The 25,891-nt window shown below is 44.4% G+C and overlaps 1 protein-coding gene across 1 annotated transcript in view; it reads left to right on the top strand.

The window, feature by feature from the left end:
* The window catches only part of LOC148778268 (NBPF family member NBPF4-like), a 118,961-nt gene extending 93,662 nt beyond the window's left edge, over positions 1-25,299 (top strand). Inside the window, exons 15-24 of the mRNA XM_088832982.1 lie at positions 392-606; positions 1,813-1,864; positions 2,744-2,958; positions 3,905-3,956; positions 8,581-8,756; positions 13,223-13,274; positions 14,080-14,246; positions 17,823-18,050; positions 20,032-20,210; positions 24,181-25,299. Coding sequence (XP_088689108.1) covers positions 392-606; positions 1,813-1,864; positions 2,744-2,958; positions 3,905-3,956; positions 8,581-8,756; positions 13,223-13,274; positions 14,080-14,246; positions 17,823-18,050; positions 20,032-20,201 — 1,327 coding nt within the window. The 3' untranslated portion in view covers positions 20,202-20,210; positions 24,181-25,299. The remainder of the gene's footprint in view (positions 1-391; positions 607-1,812; positions 1,865-2,743; positions 2,959-3,904; positions 3,957-8,580; positions 8,757-13,222; positions 13,275-14,079; positions 14,247-17,822; positions 18,051-20,031; positions 20,211-24,180) is intronic.
* Positions 25,300-25,891: the final 592 nt, after the last annotated feature.

The following is a 25,891-nucleotide window of genomic DNA, read 5'->3' as shown; positions in this document are numbered from 1 at the left end:
ATTCTTTACCACTGAGCCACTGGGGAAGCCCTTATTCACTTGCCTACTTTGTCTTCAATTTTCAACATGACTTAGGACCCAGTGGAAGCACTTGTTGTGGAAGTTCCTTTGTGCTTCCTGTTCCTGAAAGGACCCTCCTGGGATGGTTGAGTCTCCTTCCTGATCAGAGGTTTGTGGCCGGTGTGTAGGGTACCTGCTTCTCCACCTCTCCCATCCCCAGACAGACACCCTCCACTTCATAAAAGAGAGGATAGTTCCTTCTCTCTTTAAGGGGCCTGCTCTTTTACCCTCTGTGACCACGCCCCATGCCTCCTGTCAAAACCAGCCAGAATGGCTTGCAGTCAGATCTTCTTCATTTAATTTTCTGTCATTCCTTTCCCATTTGGCACAGCATGGAGCTGCGGGAGGTTGAAAAGAAGGAAGTGCCTGAAGAATGCAAGGATGAATGTGTTTTGATGCCTTCAGTTCTCCAAGGAAGTTCCGACAGCCACCAGCCTTACAGTAATGACAAACTTAAATTTAATGAACTGGAAGTAGACCTTGGTCCGGATGGAGCCTGTGGTTGCTCTTATGCTAAAGAAGATGAAATGCCAACCAATATCTCAGGTAACCCCCGTATTATTTGTCCTCGCATGCTCTGTAGACCAAGGAAGGTCATCTCTGAGGACAGGTTGCATAGACACATCTTCGTTGCAACCAGGGACAAGGGTCTGTTATGGAGCACAGACATCAGGTGGGTCAGGAAGCTTTCATTCTTTTTTTGGCTCCAGGCTTGTCTCTGGCACCCTGACTCCAGTGTCAGGCATTTGACCCAAATCACTTGTGACAACTGTCACCCATCTCAGCTGCAAATCCACAGGAGGTGTCTGTCAGAACTAGTTTGGAGCCAGCGTGTTGTTAGTGGCAATGATCTGATTTTCGTAAATGTTCCTGGCCTCTCCAGAAATGACAGACTCGCCTCTTTATAAGGAGAGCTGATTTCAAGGTTTTGTTTGACTGCTCTCAGCCCAGTCCCCCTTTTCTCGATGTTGGCAGGTCTTAGCTAACATGTCATCTGAACACCAAGACAGATACACTTGTACCATTGCCTTGCTTGGATGTTTCCATGAAGCAAGGCTGGGCTCTGGCAGTTCCTCCAGCCTTGAATGGCCACGGTTTCTGTGTGGCACCAAAGATTCTTTTTGATTTGAGGGTTAATACAATTCACTGGGCTTCCCTGGTGGCTCAGATGGTAAAGAATCTGTCCTCAATGCAGGAGACCCGGGTTCAATCCCTGAATCATGAAGATCCTCTGGAGAAGAGAATGGCACACACTCTAGTATTCTTGTGTGGAGAATTCCATGAACAGAGGAGCCTGGTGGGCTGTAGTCCATATGGTCACAAGGAGACAGACACTACTGAGCGGCTAACCCTTTCACAATTCACCCATCACTCTAGTCTCAAGTATAAATTCCTCTAAACCATCAACAACCACGTAATCTGATGGGATTAAGCAGTACTATAGAAATAATTCTAGAACATAACAGCTCATGTTCTCGCATCTATGTGGAAAATACATTTTTACTGCTTATACAGACTCAGAATAAAGGATGTTGGGAGAGATACCACATCAAGCAGCAAATTTCCTCGATGGGTCTGGAAGCATTCCAGTCTCATTCTCATAAGACTTAAGTGTCCTAGAATATCCTTGCTGAAGAATTATGTTCTTCCAATGAGAATTTTAATGTCCTTGTTGTACATGTATTTACTGAGTAGATATACGTGAGGTCTGATTTGCTTATTATAACCTTCTGTCTCTGAATTTTCTACTAGACAATGAAAATTATCACAGGCAAATGAGTGGACAAGAGCTCACATTTCCCAGGTAATTTGAAGATCTGTGGGCTGTGAATGTCAGTGGTGACAACAGGAGACCTCAGACCCAAAGAAAAAGAGAAAGTACTCTATGGAACTCTTTCATCCATTCATTCAACAGCAATTATCTCTTTAACAGTGTTGTCTATTTATGCTTCACATGTTTGTGCATTTCCATTTTTTAATCCTTAAAGTTGAGTAATGTCCAGTGAGTTGACCCAGGTGAAATAACTAAACCTGGGCGTTCCCATATTCATGTGTTTTCCCCTGAGTGGTTAAAGTAGGGTGAGATCCTATGGGTCTTGCACTGGTTTGGCATCAGCATGTTGGTAAATATTGGATTTCAAGGGAAGAAAATAGAACAATATTCATATGACAACAGAATATTGAAAAAATAGTTCTTGAAAGCAGAATATCTAGTCAGCAACACTTTTTTCTGCAACTCTGAAAAATTGATTTTGAAGTCATAATTGTGCAAATCAAAAGTTTAAAATTAAATGAAATAGAGTCCAAAGTCAAACAAATCTTTAACTTCTTAAAAGCTGTGTTCACTTGGACACAGGCTATCCAGTCAACATAGTGTGTGCAGAAAAGTCTGAACCACTGTCCAAGTCCTCTGTGTGTGCTGGGGACCATGACGTTAGCATGTAGGGAAAATTGCGTCTCCTTCAACTGCTGTTTGTGTGCCCAGTGCCCAGAGAACCTGCTGTCTGTCTCCCACCCCATGTCTGCCACCCTCCACTTCACATCAGGAGGAGTTACTTCCCTCCTTAGGGGGCCTGCCCTTTTGCTTTCTGTGACCACTCTCGATGCCTGTCAGCGAAACCAGTCAGATGGCTTGGGTTCAAATCCTCTTAATCTTCTGTCATCCCTTCTCCATCTGACACAGCGTGAACTTGCAAGATGATGAAAAGAAGGTGGTGTTCCAGCAGCCCCAAGATGAATGTGTTTCAGTACCTTCAACTCTCCAGGAAGGTTCTGCCTGCAACCAGCCTTACAGTGATGGAAAATTTGCATTTGATGAAGAGAATGTGGCGTCTGCCGTGGACGGAGCCTGTGGTTGCTCTCATGTTGAAGAGGATGAAATTCCAACTGGTCTCCCAGGTAGTCTTCAATATATCTGTTAGTCTACTCTGGGAGAATTAACCCCCTTTGAGAGACCCTGTGCTTCCATACTGAAGCCTGATTTGAACCAGACTCTAACTGCATTTACAATGAGACTTTCTGTGAACGAACTTTGCTCAGTTCCCAGTCACAGTTGTCCCTGTGGGTAACCACTCTACCGAAGGCGGTCCTGCCAGACTCACGTGTCCCTCAGCAGTTGTGGCACAGGAGGTCCCTTTCAGGCTTCCTAACTTTGAATGGACCTCTCATCTCACATGAAATGCTTGAATTTTCATTTCTGGGTAATGTCCCTGAGTTCCTACCCCTGTCCAAGGCTTTTGGCAGTCTTGTTTATATCTTTGGAGACGCCACCACTTTGGTTCACTTCTGTCACCCATAGTCTCTCTCTCTTCCTTTGACTCACCTTGTTCGAAGTCTTCTGAAACCAGAAATAAGCCACACCGTCATCTTTTGGTATGATTCTCTGAGGTAAGGCAGGCCCTGGAACTTCCCAACCTGATGAATGGCCACTGTTTTCAGCTTTGAGTTTCATTTGACTTGATGGTGTGTGGATTCCACTCCCATTTAATCTCAGTGTGTAATCACTTATCCCATTAGTCAACAGCATTTCAGATGAAAAAAGCCTGAGTATTATAGCAGGCTGAGAATGTAGCTTAGTTGTTCCCCAGGAACTGTGAGTAAAAGGATGCATTTAGCTATTTGCACAGACTCAGGACCAGGATACTCTGCGAATGACATATCATATCAAGGAAATTGGTCCAATAGCTCAAGAAGGAAACCCAGTGCCGCCTTATGAGGCTATTTCTAGGGCCTCCTGGATTATTTCTGTCTCAATAGCCTGTTACCACATGTGAAGATAGGTACAGGTTTGGGCATTTGTGAAGGGAATTTGTTTGATATAACTCTCCTGTTAATTTATTTACAGAAAACCGGAATGATCTCGATGACCTGAAAGGACCAGAGGTGGTTGCCTCGAGGTAATTCTGAATATCTGTGGGCTCTTTGCACAGTGATGACCTCTGCAGACCTCTGATCCAGGGAAAAACAGGAAGTGCTGAATATACTGTGTTATCAGTTTTGCCCACCACTATTATCCTTTCTCATAGCGTTCTCTGCTTTCACTGTGGTACTTCTATTGTTTCCCATTTCTTATTTACTTGTCAAGTTTAAAACCCAACTCAGTTGAGCCAGGGGACCTAAGTCAGAGTGGTTTTTTCCATCAGTTTTTACCGCAGGGGTGGTTTTAGAGTGAGACGCGTATCTGCTTTCTGTTTGTGTTAGCGTGCTGGCTTGTGTGTCACAGTAGTGTCAATGCAATGTGAATGGAAGTGTGAAAGCCACTGTTCTGTGTCCCTGTGTGTGAGGCGGGACTGCACAGAGTGCCTGCTGTTCTTCCTTTCTTCTGCCCTGTCAGCCTCGCTGTGTCTCACACACAAGAGTTTTCTCTCTAATGGATTGGACCCTGGGTGTGATTCACCACGCAAACATTCCATCAGAACCAGATAGGACTGCACAGCTTCTCATCATCTTGTCTTAATCGTCTGCCCTCCCTCCCCCACCAGGTTCAGCAGACAGCTGCCACAGCTGAGAGAGAACGGTGTCCCAGGGGACTCTCTGCATGAATACGCTCTGACTTACTCGGTCCTTCCTAGCCTCTCAGACTCCTTCTGGCCTTATAGGAGCGCTGCTGTCTTCTCACTTGAGGGCGTGGATGTCTCTCATGCCCGGGATGTAACCAGTGAGTATTTTCTTGTGATGGAACTCCACCTGGATGCCCAGGTAGATTCTGTACGCTCTGTACTCCTCGCATCTGCGGTGCTGAGATTTGTCCTCCCTGTTGGAAGCTCTGTAGACGGTGATTTGAATCAGACTCTGTGGTAGAGTTTTAAGTACAGACCTCAGGTGAGTCTGGGAGCTGTGCTGTCTTCTTCATTCAGGTGAAGCCTGTGGGCCAGGCCCCAAGTTTGATCATGGACGCAAGGCTGCTGTGACACACTCACTCACTTGTTTGAGTGCAGGTGTCCAGAGATGACTGTATTTTTTCCTGATTCCCATGAACTGTCTCTTCTTGCCTGCATTGCTCCCATTTTCATACCCAAAGTGTCCCTTGAATTTCTGTGCCTTTCCAGAGGTGCTAACAGCCTTAACTATTTGTTACTTTCCTGGTGTCACTGCTGTCATCCCCAGTGTTTATCTCGTCTAAACTGCTCTCTTCGCAAACCAATCATTTGGACACCAGGATGCAAAGACCCCTCCCATCACCTTGCTTGTATGTTTCCATGAAGCAAAGCAGAAACCTGGCATTTTCCCACCCGATGAATGACTGAAGTTTCCGTGGAACAACTAGGATTCATGTGATTCGAGGTTTTGTTCATTCCACTCATCATTCTGATAAAGCAGTCAGCATATGGTGAGAAAAGCCTGAGTATTAGAGTATTCTGCTAGAATGCAGTTGGGCTATTCCCCAGACTCTGTGGGGAAGATGAATCTTTACCTTTTTACTCAGACTTGGAAGAGAATACTGTGGTGAGGATCTACCAGGGCAGGGAGATCTTGCCTGATGGCTCAGGAAAGCAAACCAAGGAGAATCGGAGAGACCCAACTTGAGGCTTCTGGAATATCCTTCTTAAATAGCCTATCATCTCACTGCCGATATTGTTGTCCCCGTGGCAGTATTGGACCCTGGATTATTAATCTACACAGTGAGATCTGCTAAGTGTTTGACTTGTCTGAATTTATCCATAGAAAATCTTGCTGATCTTGAGGACGAGGAAGATCAAGACATCATCTCTTCTAGGTAAGTATGGAGAAACATGGGTCTGACATCAGTGGTGACCTCTGGTCATCTCACATGCAGGGGAATCGGAAAGTGCTGAACATGCCTGTTTCTTCCATTCAGACAACCACAAATTGTCCCTGTACCAAGGCTGTCTGTTTTCACCCTTTATGAGTCCCTCTCAGTTAGAGTAACTTGCAGTCAGTTGAAGCAGGGCTACTGATCAGCCACAGGATTTCTTGTACTCCTCTGTTTTCTGCTTTTTATTAAAACCTGCATGCAGTACTTATCTGCCTCTGTCACTCTGGGTTACGACCTTGGCAGGTATTTCATGGCAAGGAAATTAACTAGGAAAAAAAACTCAGGTTTTTTAAGCCTTCAAGTTGAGTAATGTACAGTGAGGTGACCCAGGTGAAATAACTAAACCTGGGCGTTCCCATATTCTTGTGTTTTCCCCTGAGTGGTTAAAGTAGGGTGAGATCCTATGGGTCTTGCACTGGTTTGGCATCAACATGTTGCTAAATATTGGCTTTTAAGGGAAGGAAATAGAACAATATTCATATTACAACAGAATATTGAAAAAATGGTTCTTGAAAGCAGAATATCTAGTCAACAACACTTCTTTCTCCAACTCTGAAAAACTGATTTTGAAGTCATATTTGTGCAAATCAAAAGTTTAAAATTAAATAGAGTCCAAAGTGTAACAAATCTTAACTTCTTAAAAGCTGTGTTCACTTGGACACAGGCTATGCAGTCAACATAGTGTGTGCAGAAAAGTCTGAACCACTGTCCCAGTCCTCTGTGTGTGCTGGGGACCATGACGTTAGCGTGTAGGGAAAATTGCGTCTCCTCTTCAACTGCTGTTTGTGTGCCCAGTGCCCAGAGAACCTGCTGTCTGTCTCCCATCCCATGTCAGCCACCCTCCACTCCACATCAGGAGGAGTTACTTCCCTCCTTAAGGGGCCCGCCCTTTTGCTTTCTGTGACCACTCTCGATGCCTGTCAGCAAAACCAGTCAGATGGCTTGGGGTGAAATCCTCTTAATCTTCTGTCATCCCTTCTCCATCTGACACAGCGTGAACTTGCAAGATGATGAAAAGAAGGTGGTGTTCCAGCAGCCCCAAGATGAATGTGTTTCAGTACCTTCAACTCTCCAGGAAGGTTCTGCCTGCAACCAGCCTTACAGTGATGGAAAATTTGCATTTGATGAAGAGAATGTGGTGTCTGCTATGGACGGAGCCTGTGGTTGCTCTCATGCTGAAGAGGATGAAATTCCAACTGGTCTCCCAGGTAGTCTTCAATATATGTTAGTCTACTCTGGGAGAATTAACCCCCTTTGAGAGACCCTGTGCTTCCATACTGAAGCCTGATTTGAACCAGACTCTAACTGCATTTACAATGAGACTTTCTGTGAACAAACTTTGCTCAGTTCCCAGTCACAGTTGTCCCTGTGGGGAACCACTCTACCGAAGGTGGTCCTGCCAGACTCACGTGTCCCTCAGCAGTTGTGGCACAGGAGGTCCCTTTCAGGCTTCCTAACTTTGAATGGACCTCTCATCTCACATGAAATGCTTGAATTTTCATTTCTGGGTAATGTCCCTGAGTTCCTACCCCTGTCCAAGGCTTTTGGCAGTCTTGTTTATATCTTTGGAGATGCCACTACTTTGGTTCACTTCTATCAACCCATAGTCTCTCTCTTTTCCTTGGACTTACCTTGTTCAAAGTCTTCTGAAACCAGAAATAATCCACATCGTCATCTTTTGGTATGATTCTCTGAGGTAAGGCAGGGCCCTGGAACTTCCCAACCTGACGAATGGCCACTATTTTCAGCTTTGAGTTTCATTTGACTTGATGGTGTGTGGATTCCACTCCCATTTAATCTCAGTGTGTAATCACTTATCCCATTAGTCAACAGCATTTCAGATGAAAAAAGCCGGAGTAGTATAGCAGGCTGAGGATGTAGCTTAGTTGTTCCTCAGGAACTGTGAGTAAAAGGATGCATTTAGCTATTTGCACAGACTCAGGACCAGGATACTCTGCGAATGACATATCGTATCAAGGAAATTTGTCCAGTAGCTCAAGAAGGAAACCTAGTGAAGGGAATTTGTCTGATATAACTCTCCTGTTAATTTATTTACAGAAAACCGGAATGATCTCGATGACCTGAAAGGACCAGAGGTGGTTGCCTCGAGGTAATTCTGAATATCTGTGGGCTCTTTGCACAGTGATGACCTCTGCAGACCTCTGATCCAGGGAAAAACAGGAAGTGCTGAATATACTGTGTTGTCAGTTTTGCCCACCACTATTATTCTTTCTCATAGCGTTCTCTGCTTTCACTGTGGTACTTCTGTTGTTTCCCATTTCTTATTTACTTGTCAAGTTTAAAACCCAACTCAGTTGAGCCAGGGGACCTAAGTCAGAGTGGTTTTTTCCATCAGTTTTTACCGCAGGGGTGGTTTTAGAGTGAGATGCGTATCTGCTTTCTGTTTGTGTTAGCGTGCTGGCTTGTGTGTCACAGTAGTGTCAATGCAATGTGAATGGAAGTGTGAGAGCCACTGTTCTGTGTCCCTGTGTGTGAGGCGGGACTGCTCCATCAGAGGGAATTCAGTCTGTTCATCAGCCTGTCATTTGGCCGGAGCACTGAGCACCTGCTGTTCTTCCTTTCTTCTGCCCTGTCAGCCTCACTGTGTCTCACACACAGAGTTTTCTCTCTAATGGATCGGACCCTCGGCGTGCTTCACCACGCAAACATTCCATCAGAACCAGATAGGACTGCACAGTTTCTCATCATCTTGTCTTAATCGCCTGCCCTCCCTCCCCCACCAGGTTCAGCAGACAGCTGCCACAGCTGAGAGAGAACGGTGTCCCACGGGACTCTCTGCATGAATACGCTCTGACTTACTCGGTCCTTCCTAGCCTCTCAGACTCCTTCTGGCCTTATAGGAGCGCTGCTGTCTTCTCACTTGAGGGCGTGGATGTCTCTTATGCCCGGGATGTAACCAGTGAGTATTTTCTTGTGATAGAACTCCACCTGGACGCCCAGGTAGACTCTGTACGCTCTGTACTCCTCGCCTCTGGGATGCTGAGATTTGTCCTCCCTGTTGGAAGCTCTGTAGACGGTGATTTGAATCAGACTCTGTGGTAGAGTTGTTTTTTTTTTTTTTGTAATTAACTTATTTTTTATGGGAGGCAAATTATTTTACAATATTATATTGGTTGGTTTTGCCTACATTGACATGAATTCGCCCCGGGTTTACATAAGTTCCCCCTCCTGAACCCCCCTCCCACCTCCCTCCTCCCTTTATCCTCCGTCTGCGTCATCCCCGCATGCCAGCCCCGAGCATCCTATAACATGCATCGACCCTGAACTAGTGATTCGTTTCACATATGACAACATACGTGTTTCAATGCCATTCTCCCAAACCATCCCACCCTCACCCTCTCCCACAGAGTCCCAAAGACTGTTCTATACATCTGTGTCTCTTTTGCTGTCTCGTATACAGGGTTATCGTTTGCATCTTTCTAAATTCCATATATATGCGTTAGTATACTGTATTGGTGTTTTTCTTTCTGGCTTACTTCACTCTGTATAATAGGCTCCAGGTTCATCCACCTCATTAGAACTGATTCAAATGTATTCTTTTTAATGGCTGAGTAATACTCCATTGTGTATATGTACCAAAGCTTTCTTATCCATTCGTCTGCAGATGGACATCTAGGTTGCTTCCATGTCCTGGCTATTATAAACAGTGCTGCAATGAACATTGGAGTACATGTGTCTCTTTCAATTCTGGTTTCCTCGGTGTGTATGCCGAGGAGTGCGATTGCTGGATCATATGGCAGTTCTATTTCCAATTTTTTGAGGAATCTCCACACTGTTCTTCATAGTGGCTGTACTAGTTTGCATTCCCACCAACAGTATAAGAGGGTTCCTTTCTCTCCACATCCTCTCCAGCATTTATTGCATGTAGACTTTTGGATAGCAGCCATTCTGACAGGTGTGAAATGGTATCTCATTGTGGTTTTGATTTGCATCTCTCTGATTATGAGGGATATTGAGCATTTTTTCATGTGTTTGTTAGCCATCTGTATGTCTTCTTTGGAGAAATGTCTGTTTAGTTCTTTGGCCCATTTTTTGATTGGGTCATTTATTTTTCTGGAATTGAGCTGCAGGAGCTGCTTGTATATTTTGGAGATTAATCCTTTATCCGTTGCTTCATTTGCTATTATTTTCTCCCATTCTGAAGGCTGTCTTTTCACCTTGCTTATAGTTTCCTTTGCTGTGCAGAAGCTTTTGATTTTAATTAGGTCCCATTTGTTTATTTTTGCTTTTATTTCCAATATTCTGGGAGGTGGGTCATGGAGGATCCTGCTGTGATTTATGCCAGAGTGTTTTGCCTATGTTCTCCTCTAGGAGTTTTATAGTTTCTGGTCTTACATTTAGCTCTCTAATCCATTTTGAGTTTATTTTTGTGTATGGTGTTAGGAAGTGTTCTAGTTTCATTCTTTTAGAAGTGGCTGACCAGTTTTCCCAGCACCACTTGTTAAAGAGACTGTCTTTTCTCCATTTTATAGTCTTGCCTCCTTTGTCAAAGATGAGGTGTCCATAGGTGCATGGATTTATCTCTGGGCTTTCTATTTTGTTCCATTGATCTATATTTCTGTCTTTATGCCAGTACCATACTGTCTTGATGACTGTGGCTTTGTAGTAGAGCCTGAAGTCCGGCAGGTTAATTCCCCCAGTTCCATTTTTCTTCCTCAAGATTGCTTTGGCTATTCGAGGTTTTTTTGAATTTCCATACAAATTGTGAGATTATTTGTTCTAGTTCTGTGAAAAAGATCGTTGGTAGCTTGATAGGGATTGCATTGAATGTATAAATTACTTTGGGTAGTATACTCATTTTTACAATATTTATTCTTCCAATCCATGAGCATGGTATATTTCTCCATCTATTAGTGTCCTCTTTGATTGCTTTCAGTAGTGTTTTATAGTTTTGTATGTACAAGTCTTTTGTTTCCTTAGGTAGATATATTCCTAAGTATTTAATTCTTTTCGTTGCAACGGTGAATGGAATAGTTTCCTTAATTTCTCTTTCTTTTTTCTCATTATTAGTGTATAGGAATGCAAGGGATTTCTGTGTGTTGATTTTATATCCTGCAACGTTACTGTAATCATTGGTTAGCTCTAGTAGTTTTCTGGCAGAGTCTCTAGGGTTTTCTGTGTAGAGGATCATGTCATCAGCGAACAGTGAAAGCTTTACTTCTTCTTTTCCAATTTGTATTCCTTTTATGTCTTTTTCTGCTCTGATTGCTGTGGCCAAAACTTCCAGAACTATGTTGAATAGTAGTGGTGAGAGTGGGCACCCTTGTCTTGTTCCTGACTTTAGGGGAAATGCTTTCAGTTTTTCACCATTGAGGATAATGTTTGCTGTGGGTTTGTCATATATAGCTTTTATTATGTTGAGGTATGTCCCTTCTATTCCCACTTTCTGGAGGGTTTTTATCATAAATGGATGTTGAATTTTGTCGAAGGCTTTCTCTGCATCTATTGAGATAATCATATGATTTTTATTTTTCAGTTTGTTAATGTGGTGTATTACGTTGAATGATTTGCGGATATGGAAGAATCCTTGCATTCCTGGGATAAAGCCCACTTGGTCATGATGTATGATCTTCTTAATATGTTGTTGGATTCTAATTGCTAGAATTTTGTTAAGGATTTTTGCATCTATGTTCATCAGTGGTATTGGCCTGTAGTTTTCTTTTTTTGTGGGGTCTTTACCAGGTTTTGGGATTAGGGTGATGGTGGCCTCATAGAATGAGTTTGGAAGTTTCCCTTCCTCAGCAATTTTCTGGAAGAGTTTGAGTAGAATAGGTGTTAGCTCTTCTCTAAATTTTTGGTAGAATTCGGCTGTGAAGCCATCTGGACCTAGGCTTTTGTTTGCTGGAAGATTCCTGATTACAGCCTCTAGTTCCGTGCTTGTGATGGGTCTATTCAGATTTTCTATTTCTTCCTGGTTCAGTTTTGGAAAGTTGTACTTTTCTAGGAATTTGTCCATTTCTTCCAGATTATTCATTTTATTGCCATATAATTGCTGATAGTATTCTCTAATAATCCTTTGTATTTCTGTGTTGTCAGTTGTGATCTCTCCATTTTCATTTCTAATTTTATTGATTTGGTTCTTCTCCCTTTGTTTCTTGATAAGTCTGGCTAGTGGTTTGTCAATTTTATTTACCTTCTCAAAGAACCAGCTTTTGGCTTTGTTGATTTTTGCTATGGTCTCTTTTGTTTCTTTTGCATTTATCTCTGCCCTAATTTTTACAATTTCTTTCCTTCTACTGACCCTGGGGTACTTCATTTCTTCATTTTCTAGTTGCTTTAGATGTAGAGTTAGGTTATTTAGTTGACTTTTTTCTTGTTTCTTGATGTGTGCCTGTATTGCTATGAACTTCCCCCTTGGCACTGCTTTTACAGTGTCTCAGAGGTTTTGGGTTGTTGTGTTTTCATTTTCATTCATTTCTATGCATATTTTGATTTCCCTTTTGATTTCTTCTATGATTTGTTCATTATTCAGCAGCGTGTTGTTCAGCCTCCATTGTGGTAGAGTGTTAAGTACAGACCTCAGGTGAGTCTGGGAGCTGTGCTGTCTTCTTCATTCAGGTGAAGCCTGTGGGCCAGGCCCCAAGTTCGATCATGGACGCAAGGCTGCTGTGACACACTCACTCACTTGTATGTGTGCCGGAGTCCGGAGATGACTGTATTTTTTCCTGATTCCCATGAACTGTCTCTTCTTGCCTGCATTGCTCCCATTTTCATACCCAAAGTGTCCCTTGAATTTCTGTGCCTTTCCAGAGGTGCTAACAGCCTTAACTATTTGTTACTTTCCTGGTGTCACTGCTGTCATCCCCAGTGTTTATCTCGTCTAAACTGCTCTCTTCGCAAACCAATCATTTGGACACCAGGATGCAAAGACCCCTCCCATCACCTTGCTTGTATGTTTCCATGAAGCAAAGCAGAAACCTGGCATTTTCCCACCCGATGAATGACTGAAGTTTCCGTGGAACAACTAGGATTCATGTGATTCGAGGTTTTGTTCATTCCACTCATCATTCTGATAAAGCAGTCAGCATATGGTGAGAAAAGCCTGAGTATTAGAGTATTCTGCTAGAATGCAGTTGGGCTATCCCCAGACTCTGTGGGGAAGATGAATCTTTACCTTTTTACTCAGACTTGGAAGAGAATACTGTGGTGAGGATCTACCAGGGCAGGGAGATCTTGCCTGATGGCTCAGGAAAGCAAACCAAGGAGAATCGGAGAGACCCAACTTGAGGCTTCTGGAATATCCTTCTTAAATAGCCTATCATCTCACTGCCGATATTGTTGTCCCCGTGGCAGTATTGGACCCTGGATTATTAATCTACACAGTGAGATCTGCTAAGTGTTTGACTTGTCTGAATTTATCCATAGAAAATCTTGCTGATCTTGAGGACGAGGAAGATCAAGACATCATCTCTTCTAGGTAAGTATGGAGAAACATGGGTCTGACATCAGTGGTGACCTCTGGTCATCTCACATGCAGGGGAATCGGAAAGTGCTGAACATGCCTGTTTCTTCCATTCAGACAACCACAAATTGTCCCTGTACCAAGGCTGTCTGTTTTCACCCTTTATGAGTCCCTCTCAGTTAGAGTAACTTGCAGTCAGTTGAAGCAGGGCTACTGATCAGCCACAGGATTTCTTGTACTCCTCTGTTTTCTGCTTTTTATTAAAACCTGCATGCAGTACTTATCTGCCTCTGTCACTCTGGGTTACGACCTTGGCAGGTATTTCATGGCAAGGAAATTACCTAGGAAAAAAAACTCATGTCATATCGCAGTATTAGAAAACTTGGTCTTGCAGACACAAGGTGTCTAGGAGTCCCTTATGCTGCCAGAGTTGGTGTTCATTTGGATGAAGCATGTAAATTTCAAAAAAAAAAAAGAACTGTATGCTGTATTTGAAATTACCCTGATGTTCTGAGGACGTGTGTGACATGACTATGTGTCCTGGGGTGGCCCATCTCCTTCCTCTTGAACTCATTTCTTCTCTGTGCTCAGAGCATCTGATGCTCACTCTCCCTCACTCGCTCTCCCTTTCCCTTTGCAAGTGACTTCAGGCCCCAGATTGGGTTGTGGCCGGGGGGTATTTTTATACATCCCTTTAAGGGGACTCCCCATTTGTTTTTTGCAACTTGTCCCTTACCCCTCCCATCAAAACCAGCTATGGCTCCAGGTTGACTGATCCCTCTTGTTTAACCATCTGCCCTCCCAACCCCACAAATCTCAGCGTGGAGCAGCTGGTGGGAGAAGAGATTGAAGTCCAGCCGGACTCACTGGATGAATGTTATCTGGCTGCTTCTACTGGCCATCATCTGGCAGGCTCCTGTCATCCTTATAGAAGTGCCTCCTTCCCAACAGAGAGTGGAGAAGTTTTCTTGAATCTCAATGTAAACGGTGAGTACTACCAGACAGGACCTAGGCTCAGGTTGATTAGAACTATGTTCTCAGTTTTAATTTTTAGAAGGCATCACGAGCCTCTGCATTCTTCTTGCTCCTGGCTGCCCTCTGTCACCTGAACTCATCTCATCAGCACAGGCTTGTGGTGTCAAATCAGACCAGAGAGGGACAGGGGAGGGATAAGGGCAGAATCTCAGCTACCACTGTCTCACCTGCAGGAAATTGTATAACAGAGCTCTTTTTATCAAGAGAAGAATCCTTATATTCGTGAAATTTTGTTGCTAATTTTGTTTCTTGAGTAGTTTCTGGCAAGCTCTGTGGCGTTGCATTCATGATTGCAGTCTGCTCCATATTTGTAATGCATGTTATATTGTTCCCCAGCTCCGGCCTCTTGCCCGTGGGCTGCCTACCTCCCTCTGAAGCATTTAGATACTAGATCCTGAACATAAAATCTGCCTATGCCCTGTAATTTCCATGAAGCCAAATAGCAGTCTCTGTTTTTCCATCGTCTAGAAACACCCTTGTGTCTCATCCTTTGTGCAGCAACAAGGAGTCTTCCATGTGTGGGTTATAGTTTCAATGTTTTATGCAATCTCAGTGGTATAATCTCATGGAAACTATCGATAACCTGTGTATCTGATAGTGGTATGGACCTAATTTATGAGCCAGGTCCTCTTGGGTAGCAGTTCATAGGGTGTGGAGATTAAAACTCAGTATGAAATCCTTCTTGGGCTATTTTTTCTTGAGTTTTTCTTTAGCAGAAGCATTTTATTGTTAGGAGTTTGATTCATAAGATCATCTTGATAAACCAGAAGAAATTCCATTATGTATCAGACTGTATCTAACTTCTTTTAAAATGATATTGGGCATATAAATGTTGTCCGTCCGTCAGCTGCTGCCTTTTCACATTGGAAGCAGTTTCTTTATTTCCCATTCTTCCCTGAGGATCAGAGAAGCAAAGGCTTTCTGAGGATCACAGTAGCTCACAAACCTGGAAGGGAACACCTGTTTGTGTGCCGTGCTGTTTCCTAGGCGAGCTCCAAGTGCACTGTAAGCCCTTCAGCCCTCCAGACGCCCTCTCAGGTAGTGTGGTGTCTCACAGTGGAGCCCAGGGCACTGAGGCTCAGTGGGTCCCTTCACTTGCCCCAGACTCTTGGTCACTGGCAGGTGGGACACTGGCCTCTCCTGGGCCTGACTCCTGGCTCAGGCTGTGGCCTCTCCTCTCAGCAGTCGGAGCATCAGTGACTGAGAGAAGACGTTGCCCACCTTTTCCTCTTTGCCCTGAACCAAATGTTTTGCAACTATCTTCATCTTCAGCAGAAAGTTACCAGAGGGCTGCGGACCACCCGTGTGGTCCCTCACTCAGATCTGCCAGCTCCAGATGCCTCTGTGCACTCTGTCCCAAGAGCAGAGCCAGCGGCTCCTCCAGCCAGGGGCTCTCTCTGGAGAATCAGCCAGGATGAGAGTTCACGCCTCTCCCCATCTCCTGCCCTCAGGTCACCTGCTATCACGACAGGTCCAGGTAGACCTTGAATTTCGCTGTGCTGAAGCCATTAACACTGTGGAGCTCTTTCTCAGAAACACTGACAGCCGGGTGTGGGTTCCTGTGAAGAGGATGAGTGAGGCTCAGCCATGTGTCTCAGATATGTTTCTGAGATGGTTTGAGTGTGTGATTTGGCCCAGTCATGGGAGTCCATTGTTCACAATGGGCCAGGAAAGGCCAAATCCCCACAGATGGATTGAGATGAATGAATAGAATATCTAAACTCTACAGGGGTCCATCCTGTGTCCTGATTCTCATGATAACCTGAGGTCAGTGTGGATAGCTGTTATGCAGCCATCTGGGTACAGGTAGTCAGGTCTACCCCATCCTCTCTGTACAAGGAGAAACCCTGCAGAAACCAAACACTTGATTTTTAAATTACAACTTGATCTTCCACTGGAGGCTTTTCCCCACACTAACAATATTGGGCAGTGTTGTTGATGTTTGATACAATGTTTGGTTATTTTATATTCTGTCACTGCAAAGAATATTCAAAGCATTGGTTTAATAAAACCCATTCTCAAGAAAAGACAAATAAAATTAGATGATGAAATTTCACAATGATAATTAAAAACAATCCTAGACATTGATTCAAAATAACATTGGAGAATAAGGGGATACATAGTTTTGAGAGTTCTTTCAACCACCAAATATTGTACAGGGATTTTCCCTTCAGCCCAATGTGAATTATCATCAAATCTGATTAAGTGTCCTAAAATATGATGATTAACGATTAATGAACTTCACTTGGTGGAAATATGAAGGGTACACCAGACTGAGAGAAGTGCTTTTGGCAAAAGCCCTGGAAGCTCACAGAGGCTCCTGGTACAGGGCTGGGGTCAGAAAGGGGCCAGCCTGAGTCCTAGGAGGATTTGCAGAGGGAGCTGTGGGAAGTGACATGCAGAAGAAAGAGGGACTAGAGACAGGAGCACTGGAAAGGCGAGTGAGGAGGCAGATTTGTGTAGCAGGGAAGGGAGGATGAATTTCCATAAACTGAGGAGCATGTGATGAAACAGGATTGGGGTGATAAGACAGGGGACCTTTGAGAGTGTGGAGAGGACTGAATCAGAGAAAGCAGTTAGAAGGAGGTTGGATGAATCTTTGATGAGAGTCAGACACAGATGCTCTCTGGAAGACGAAGAGATGACAGACACATGAGAGACAGTTAAAGAAACAAACCTTGTGAGGGTGCGGTTGCACAAGAGGGAGGTGAGAGGAGAGCAGGCCCTGGCGGCTGTGACCTCACATGAGCCTGGCCTGGACCAGAGGAGGGTACTTCATGTCTTTGGTTAGCCCACGTTCCGAGGATATGTACTCATTTCACAGGAGACATATGAGCAGATTTCATTAGGAGCACTGTCCAAGCACCAGTGGAGGGGACACGCGTATTGAAGGAGTGTACATACATTATCTCTCTAAAGAGACACAAAGGTGTTTCCAACGGGGTCTCAGCCCTCTCCTCCACTCGTTCTAGCTGCTATACCATCCATCCCCACTCTGCCCCATGTGGGGATAGATTTTATTCTATATATACATGTATGGGTGAGTGGAAGGGTAGAGAAAATTTCAAGCAAGGAAGTTCAGAAGGGTCTGGAATGTACTGTATTTTCTCAGCTCAAATTCTGGTGTTACCTGAAGCCTTCAGGCCATATACCTCTCCCTGTTCTTTTATTCCTGTGGGTAGATATCAACAACTCTTTCTCCCCCATGCCTAGAGGCTTGTCGAGAACCTTCTCTCTAGGCTACAAGACTAAGGCTAAGAACAGAATAAGAGGCTTGACCTCCTGTGTCACCCAAACCCTCTAGCCTCAAGTGGGTGATCTCTCATTTCAAGAAATTGCAGCCCAGCACCTGCCTTCTCAGCGCCCCAGTCACAGCCATAAATATGACATCTTCACAATGATCTCTGCCTTTGCTGTCTGGGTTATCGGTTGGTTTCACTCTTGGGCTAGGACAGCAGAAATGGGTGTCTGGGAGGGCTTAGCAAGAAAAAGCTTCCATTAGTCCCACTGAGCCCTCTTTACTTTCAGGTGACACCTGGGAGGACTGTCACCAGGGACCTGTGCGTTTCCCAGGGTCAGAGGTGCCAACTTCTCAGGCACAGCTTCAGAAAAGCACCCACGTGACCGATTGTCTGCAGTGGCAGCTGGACCAGCATTTCGACTGTGGTGACAGCAAAGCCATGCTGGGTCTTTCCTCCACCAACTGGGGCTTTACCTCCAACCCTGGTTCTGGAAACCAAGGACCACTCTTTCTAGGTAAGAAAGAAAAGGGGATTAGAAAGCTCTGGTCCATGTGTTGGTCATCACAAAGCTGTGGGTGGAAGAGGCAGAGTGCCTTTCGCACGCCCGCGGTCAGCCCAGTTGAAACCGGTGACACTCTGACAGAGTGAGGTGATCAAGAGCCTGGGACTGAGGACAGCTCAGCCTCAGGCCCTGGTTCTGCAAATTCCTGCCTGTTTACCTGAGCCGAGTTATTTATCTTCCTAGGTATTTGCCTCTCTCGTGCCTCATCTGAACTCTTGGAAAATTCTATCTCCTTTGCATATTGGTGGGAATCTTAAACAATATAATGTCCAGGGCATCTGATTCACTAAAATTTGTTTGATCCCCACTATGAATATATAATATCTAAGCATTGTGTCTTTCTGGTGCTTTAACACTTACCAAATGATTGCACAATGGTTGTTTCCTCTACGGCAGCATAAGCTCTACGGTCTCCACTTTCTCTGGACCCCATCTTCCCCTGCTTCCTCAGAGAGTAGCTTGGCCAGTATTTTCCTCTCCTTTCACCGTCTGTCATCAAGGCAATTTACTCCCGTTGGGTGCTCTCAGTTAGCGGGTATCAGCAACATCCAATAGGAGCGTCAACACTGGCCCTGCAACTCAGTCCCATGTTTGCTTTTCACATCCAGTTTCCTTTCCTCAGTTTCCCCTCATTTTAAAAGAATGCGCTGCCCTCTTTCTTGAAGTGCACCCGCCAGTCTCTTTCATGACCCTCCGTTTAATTCATTCTCTCCACTCATCTCCATGTCCGTCTCCTAGTTTTCATCTCCTCCGAGTCCACCTCTGCTCAAATTTCCTTAAAAGAGCTTCAGACCCTCACATCCATTTCACCTGGGACGTGTTCAGCCTTCCCTCCTTTGCTCTCCACATCCTCCACTGGAGCCTGGCGCTGCCTGGCGCTCTTCCCTCAGGCTGTGGCCTCATCTGAGGAATGAGGAGAGACCCAGGTCCTCAGGTGGTGCTGAGATGAGAAGGAGCCCCTGTGGCAGCGTGGAGAGTCTCATGGAAAGTGCTCAGGGAGGGCAGGGATGCGGAGCGGGACAAGAGCCACCAGGTCTTGTGTTTATTGTCTTCTCTTCCCTCTTGTCTCTCCTTTTCTTGTGCTCGGCCTCCCACATTCTCAGCCAAGACTGAACTCCACTGGCTCAGTGACTCTGTTTCCTGCTCACCTTCCATGGAGACCTGAACATAAATCCAGGCCTCACAGCAGATTTTGCAGCAAAGGGTAGTTTTAATGCCCTTTACGTTCACACCCCGTCACACTGTGACTCTCCCCGGCCCCCACCCCGTATCTCCTAGTTCCTGTCACCAAACGAGCTTCTTCTCATTCTTCTTATTTTTCTATTTTCTTGTCCAAATTCAACTCATCAGGAAGCCAATAGAATGATCCATTCAATAGCTCAAATCCTTCATTCATTTATTCCATCACAAACACAGTCACTTGTGAGGTTTCTCCCATTTTTATCATATCGTCTATGCCTTATTTAAAGTATGTATAAATATCATAAGTAGCCTGTTTACATACATATGAAGTGCATATTGATGCACATTTAAAAGTTTTCCAATTTAGACTGCCCTATTTCTTTTCTCTCATGAGGTTTTCCTTCAGCTTTGACTTTGCTTCATCTCTTCCCTCCCAACAGTACAAACTGCATCCGGTAGGAGTTTCTTGCCTTTGTCTTTTCCACCTAGGAATTTTTTGTTGTCATCCATTTTATTTTTCTTGCTAATTTATGGCCCTGTGGCACACTTAACAATACTGGGAAGTATAAGGAAGATCAGCCAAAAAGAAAATATAAAAGTATCTCCATTGTCTTCACCTACCCATGGGCTTTCAGATGGCCTTTCTTGTTCCTGGACACTTTCTGTACCTGATGTCCTTCTTGGGTGAAGGAGTGAGTCTTTGTAAATCATGAATAACAATGGATCCTGTTGGCTGTGGTTTTATCTTCAGAGCTGGATGCTTCCATCAGAGTGAAGAACCCTCCCAAGCTGGAAGGTGAGGGCTCCACAGTCTGTAACAAGATTAAAGGCTTAAGTGTTCTGAAACAGAAGATTACCAGAAGAAAACTGCTGTTTGGCAAGTGGAGACTAGCGTGCAGATTCCCGGGCCTTCAGGCTTAGGGTCCGGAGGTAACCCCGTGCGCTCCTTCCTTGTGCTCTTTGTCTGCTGTGGCTGAATCCCCCACTAACGTTTCTCTTCCTCATGTGCTCACTCAGCAGCTGACACTGCCTCTGCGTGGTCTTTCCTCTCTTTTCCGTGGGGGCGGCCACCCTGCAGTGCCCTCCGTCTCAGTCTCCTGTTTAGGCTCTGACCACTATGTTTTCCCACTGCTACCGTCCTCATATGCCCTCTGACCTTTCCTATTAGCCACAGGAAGCCCAGATCCATGGTCCTCCTCATCAGAATAGCAGCATTTAGGCCACTGAAAACACTGGCCTTAAGTCACACACATTTTTGGCTTCTTCCCCTTACTTTCCCTGCCCCTGCCTCCAAGTCCACTGCCTCTTTCTTTCAGGATCACGTCTTAAGGAATCACTGGCACGTGAGTTGGCTTCTGGAGAAATGAACCTAGGACAGCCCTTACCCCTCAGCTTATCCACCCGAATAAGAAATCCCAGACTGAAGGGAAAAGCCTTGATGACGAAAATAAAATAAGAACCCGGGTCATAGGTGGGAGTCTGGACTGGCCCGAGTCATGATTCCCCTCAGCCTCTGATAGGCAGAACTTTGCTAATGTGCAGGGGGCTTCCAGGAACTCACTGGAGCAGGCATTAGGTGGAGGACAGTAAATGGCTCCCTAAAGGGACATTGGGGAAAAGGAGATACAGAAGCCAGGATTTCAAAATACAGAGAGCATGAGATGGACAGGCATTCAGACCTCTCCAGTTTTACTCACATTATTCCTTCCCCATATTAGTAAAAGCCCAGAAAAATGAACTGAGTTGAAATCCGAGGCCAGGGCATGTAGGACAGCATTGGACTGGATTAACTTTGGGCCACATTTATGAAGACCCAGGGAGATACACAAGAATACAAGGTAATCATTGCTTCAGACAATCCAATTGAGAAGGCCAATTATTCATAGGAGAGTAACAGAGAAAGACCAAAAGATCTTTGGGGCCAGTGGAGAAAAGTCCATATTGGACTAGAAGGAGAAAATAAAAAGAGAGATGTGAAATAGTGCAGGCCTGGTGAGTAGTTCTAAATGGTGCTACTGTAAAATGAACACGGGTTGAGTTTTGAGGTGACATGGATGCCTTATCCCAATCCAAGGAAATTCTGATTTTAAAGTTCTGGGATGAGGTTTGGATATCAGTATCTTTCAAAGCTCTGCTAATATGCATCAAGGATTAGAAGGACTGTGGATCTGATAGGATATAAGCAACCAATATGGTGTGGCCTATGAGTGGCTGCTTCCTAAAAAAGCTGAATATCAACAATTAAGGGAATTTGCATTCTTCTCTCAACAGAAATATTTTGTACAGCCTGGCAAAGAGGAAAGAGAAGAAAAAAGAGACGTAGATAGCTAAGTTAGATACATAATCACTCTGGATTCAGTGTCTCACAATTTTCATAGTACAAGATACAATAAAACAAAGAAAATTACATAGACCCCAAAGTATAAAATCGACCCTCCCATTGCCACAAGAATAAAATTCAGTATTACCTTTTCTACTGTTAAAATTCAACTTGCAGTTCAGTTCAGTCGCTCAGTTGTGTCCGACTGTCCGTGACCCCATGAATCACAGCACGCCAGGCCTCCCTGTCCATCACCAACTCCCGGAGTTCACCCAAACAGTTAGCTATTCACTAAACATGTTCACAGCCTACTAACTGGCTCAGGACAGCAGATGCAACAAATTTTTTTTCATCGAATATAGTCTTTATGCCAAAACCCCATAATGAATGTTAGGCCTTATCCTGCTATATTTGTCCTTTTACATACCCTTCTATCAGTTCAGTTAAGTTGCTCGGTTGTGTCCAAACTTTGCGACCCCATGGACTGCAGCACGCCGGGCTTCTCTGTTCATCACCAACTCCCAGAGCTTGCTCTCATTTATGTCCATCGAGTCGGTGATGCCATCCAACCATCTCATCCTCTTTTGTCCCCTTCTCCTCCTGCCCTCAATCTTTCCCAGCATCAAGGTCTTTGCTAAGGAGTCAGTTCTTCACATCAGGTGGCCAAAGTATTGGAGTTTCAGCTTCAGTATCAGTCCTTCCAGTGAAAATTCAGGACTGATTTCCTTTCGGATGGACTGGTTGGATCTCCTTGCATCCCAAGGGACTCAAGAGTCTTCTCCAATCCCACAGTCCAAAAGCATCAATTCTTTGGCACTCGGCTTTCTTTATGGTCGAACTCTCACATCCATACATGACTATTGGAAACTGACTAGATGGGCCTTTTTTGACAAGTCACGTCTCTGCTTTTTAATATGCTGTCTCAGTTTATCATAACTTTTCTTCCAAGGAGTAAGTGTCTTTTAATTTCATGGCTCCTGTCACCATCTGCAGTGATTTTGGAGCCCAGAAAAATTAAGTCAGCCACTGTTTCCCCATCTATTTGCCATGAAGTGATGGGACCGGATGCCGTGATCTTCGTTCTTTTGAATGCCTAGTTTTAAGCTACCTTTTTCCGTCTTCCTTCACTTTCATCAAGAGGCTCATTATTTCCTCTTCACTTTCTGCTATAAGGGTGGTGTTATCTGCATATCTCAGCTTATTGATATTTCTCTTGGCAATCTTGATTCCAGCTGTGCTTCATCCAGCCCAGCATTTCGCATCATGTACTGTGGATAAAAGTTAAAGGATCAAGGTGACAATATAAAGCCTTGACATACTCCTTTCTCAATTTGGAACTAGACCGTGTTCCATATCCGGTTCTAACGCTGCTTCTTGATCTGCATACAGGTTTTTCATGAGGCAGGAAAGGTGGTCTGTTATTTCCATCTCTTTAAGAATTTTCCATAGTTTGTTGTGGTCCACACAGTCAAAGGCTTTGGCCTAGTCAAGAAAGCAGAAGTAGATGTTCTTGTGGATTTTTTTCTATCCAGTAGCTTAAAATACTAGTAGAGAATCTTTCTTTGAGAAAAGTTTGAGAAAAAGGTGATGAGATTTTAGTATAACTAAACTGAATGCTCTTTCACTTCAGAGTTTTATTTGTTGAGACGTCAACGATATTCCTAGAAATGCCTTAAAGTAGATTTTGCATGGAATAACCTTCATAACATTTTGGGGATGCAAATGGCTTGAGACAAAGTTACACTCCCTGCTCTCTTTTTCCGAATTTTATTTTGAGTTTCCCCTCTTTCCATTCATCCCTCAGTCTCTTTGGAGCAGGATTTCCCTGGAACGCCTTATTTCCTGTTCAGGAGGATGACCAAACAGCCTCTATTAACTGTTGACTCCTCCAGATTGGAGCTTTCCTCTCCTCCTCTCCCTTCCCGCAAATATATAGGAAGGGCCTGTGGCTTGGGCTCTCAGTAACAAGTCATGTGGTTTTGGATAGTCCTTAGACCTTTGAAAACACAGCTCCTCCTCTGTAAATTATGGAAGTAGACTTGGATCCATTCTGAGGTCCCTTATTGGTGCTCACATCCAGGACTCTCCAGGACCCTGCTTCTCCTGAGAAGGCAGGGATGAAGAGGTAGAAGAGGGTGTCTTTCTCAATTGAGGATCCTCTGCTCCCATAGCTGTCTGTTTCTAACTGTGTATGAGGGATGCTCAGCACGTCCATCCCTGAACGTGTGGGAAAGCATACAGATGAAGGGGATTCAAGAGTCCAGTGACTGTTGAGGATTGAGTGGTGGGGATCCAGTTAAGACTCTGAAGCAGCTCTGAGCTGAGATATCACCAAGCACAGGTGGGGTGAGGACAGGGTTCCTGAGATGCTGCACCACAGGCTAGATGAAAGTTTAAGGAGGTATTCCTTCTCAAGCATGGATCTCACTTTCCTCTCCAGCCAGCCTGTGGCTCTCCCTTCAGCTCGTCCTGTCAACAGGAGCTCTGTCTGCCCCTGGCCCCAGTCACCATGTGGCCATCCCTTCAGGCTCAGCAGGGCCTAACGAAGACTCACGTTTCTTCTCTCTCTCTCTTTCACAGATATCAATTACTTTAGGAACTAAGAAAAGATATTGTCGATTTGAGAAACCACACTATAAAATTACCTTTTCCATTTGATGAAAAAGAATCTACAACAGCAACTCGATTTCAACCTCAGCAACACTGGAGGGATCCTTTCCTGAGAATGAACATCCCAACCAACAACCACTGTCCACACTCCAAGGGACAGAATTGATGCGAGTAATCCCAGTCCTCGGCCTCCGAATGTAATCCTCAGTAAGGTGATCAATGCTTTGATGGACACACAGTTTGGAAAGACCTTAATACTGATCCTCTAAATAGTCGTCCTCCACACACCAGCATGGAAACAATTGGAAGAAGACAACATATCAACCCGGTCATTCTTTGCCACCAGATGGACTGTGCTCAAAGCAGACAGCATTTACTGCGCATTGTTCTTGCTGAAAGTGTTTATCCTGTGTTTAATATTGAGGTAGATATCAGATAACTACAGAATATAGACCTTTGAACTAGACAACTGGCCTGTCTTTCTTCAAACGGTCGATGTTTGCACCAAAAAGACAACAAAAAGGAGAAGAGATGTTTTAGGTCCCAAAGGACTAAAAAGATCGTGTTGCTTTATCTCTTTAGTCCTTCGGAACCTCAAACATCTCTTCACCTTCTTGTAGTTGTCTTTGACGGTCGTGACATTGACTTCTTTGCAGAGGACAGGTCAGTTGTCTACTGAAAGGTCTCCATTTTGCAGCTGTCTGATCACTGCCTCATGATTAAATTCCAGTGAACCCTTTTTGCCAAGAACACCGTCTAGTGCATGCTGTGTGTTTCTGAGTGCAGCCTGTTTGGAGGCTAAGAGTGTCCACTTCACCTGTCCCCACTATTATTATTTCAGCATTGAACACTGTTATGCAGAGGCTTATAAGATCTGTTCTTGAAAAGACAGGCTTTTGTGTGTGTAATGAGTAATTTGATTAGTGGTATTTGAGGGTGTATCAATATTGTATTCTATGGTGCTCTTTCTGTAAAAATTTTACCACCCTTTATTGATCCCTGATGCGTGTCAATTATCATATCTGTGGTATTGCCATCTTTGAACTGTGGAAAAGACAATCCCTACTCCTAACATATAATTAAAAATGTTTTTGTGTTTCACTGCAGACTTGAGCTTTTTTAAAATTCAGGGTTATAATCCATGATTTTCTTGCATTTATTTTTAATTGGAGGATAACTGTTTTCCAATGTAGTGCTGGTTTCTGCCACACCACAGTGGGAATCAAACATAAGTATAACTATGTCCCCTCCTTCTTGAATCTCCTTCCCACCCCTCCCCCATCCACAATCCATTATTAACATGATTTTTATAACATAAATACTCTTGTTTCTCATGTGCCGTGCTGTGCTTAGTTGCCAGTTGTGTCCAACTCTTTGCAACCCCATGGACTGCAGCCCACCAGGCTCCTGTGTCCATGGGGATTCTCCAGGCAAGAATACTGGAATGGGTTGCCATGCTCTACTTCAGGGGATCTTTCCATCCCAGGTGTCACCATTGCAGGCGGATTCCACCAGGGAAGCCCAAGAATACTGGAATCGGTATCGGATCCCTTCTCCAGGGAATCCTACAAAACCAGGAATCGATCCGGGGTCTTCTGAATCGCAGGCAGATTCTTCACCAGCGGAGCTACCAGGGAAGCCCCTTTGTTTCTCCTGTTCAGTTTGTATCTTAAACTCCTCT

This window comes from Moschus berezovskii, chromosome 3, assembly GCF_049115385.1.
Source record: "Moschus berezovskii isolate FMDL1 chromosome 3, NW_MosBer_1.0, whole genome shotgun sequence".
Lineage (NCBI taxonomy): Eukaryota > Metazoa > Chordata > Mammalia > Artiodactyla > Moschidae > Moschus > Moschus berezovskii.
This window is presented reverse-complemented; position numbering and strand designations above follow the sequence as displayed.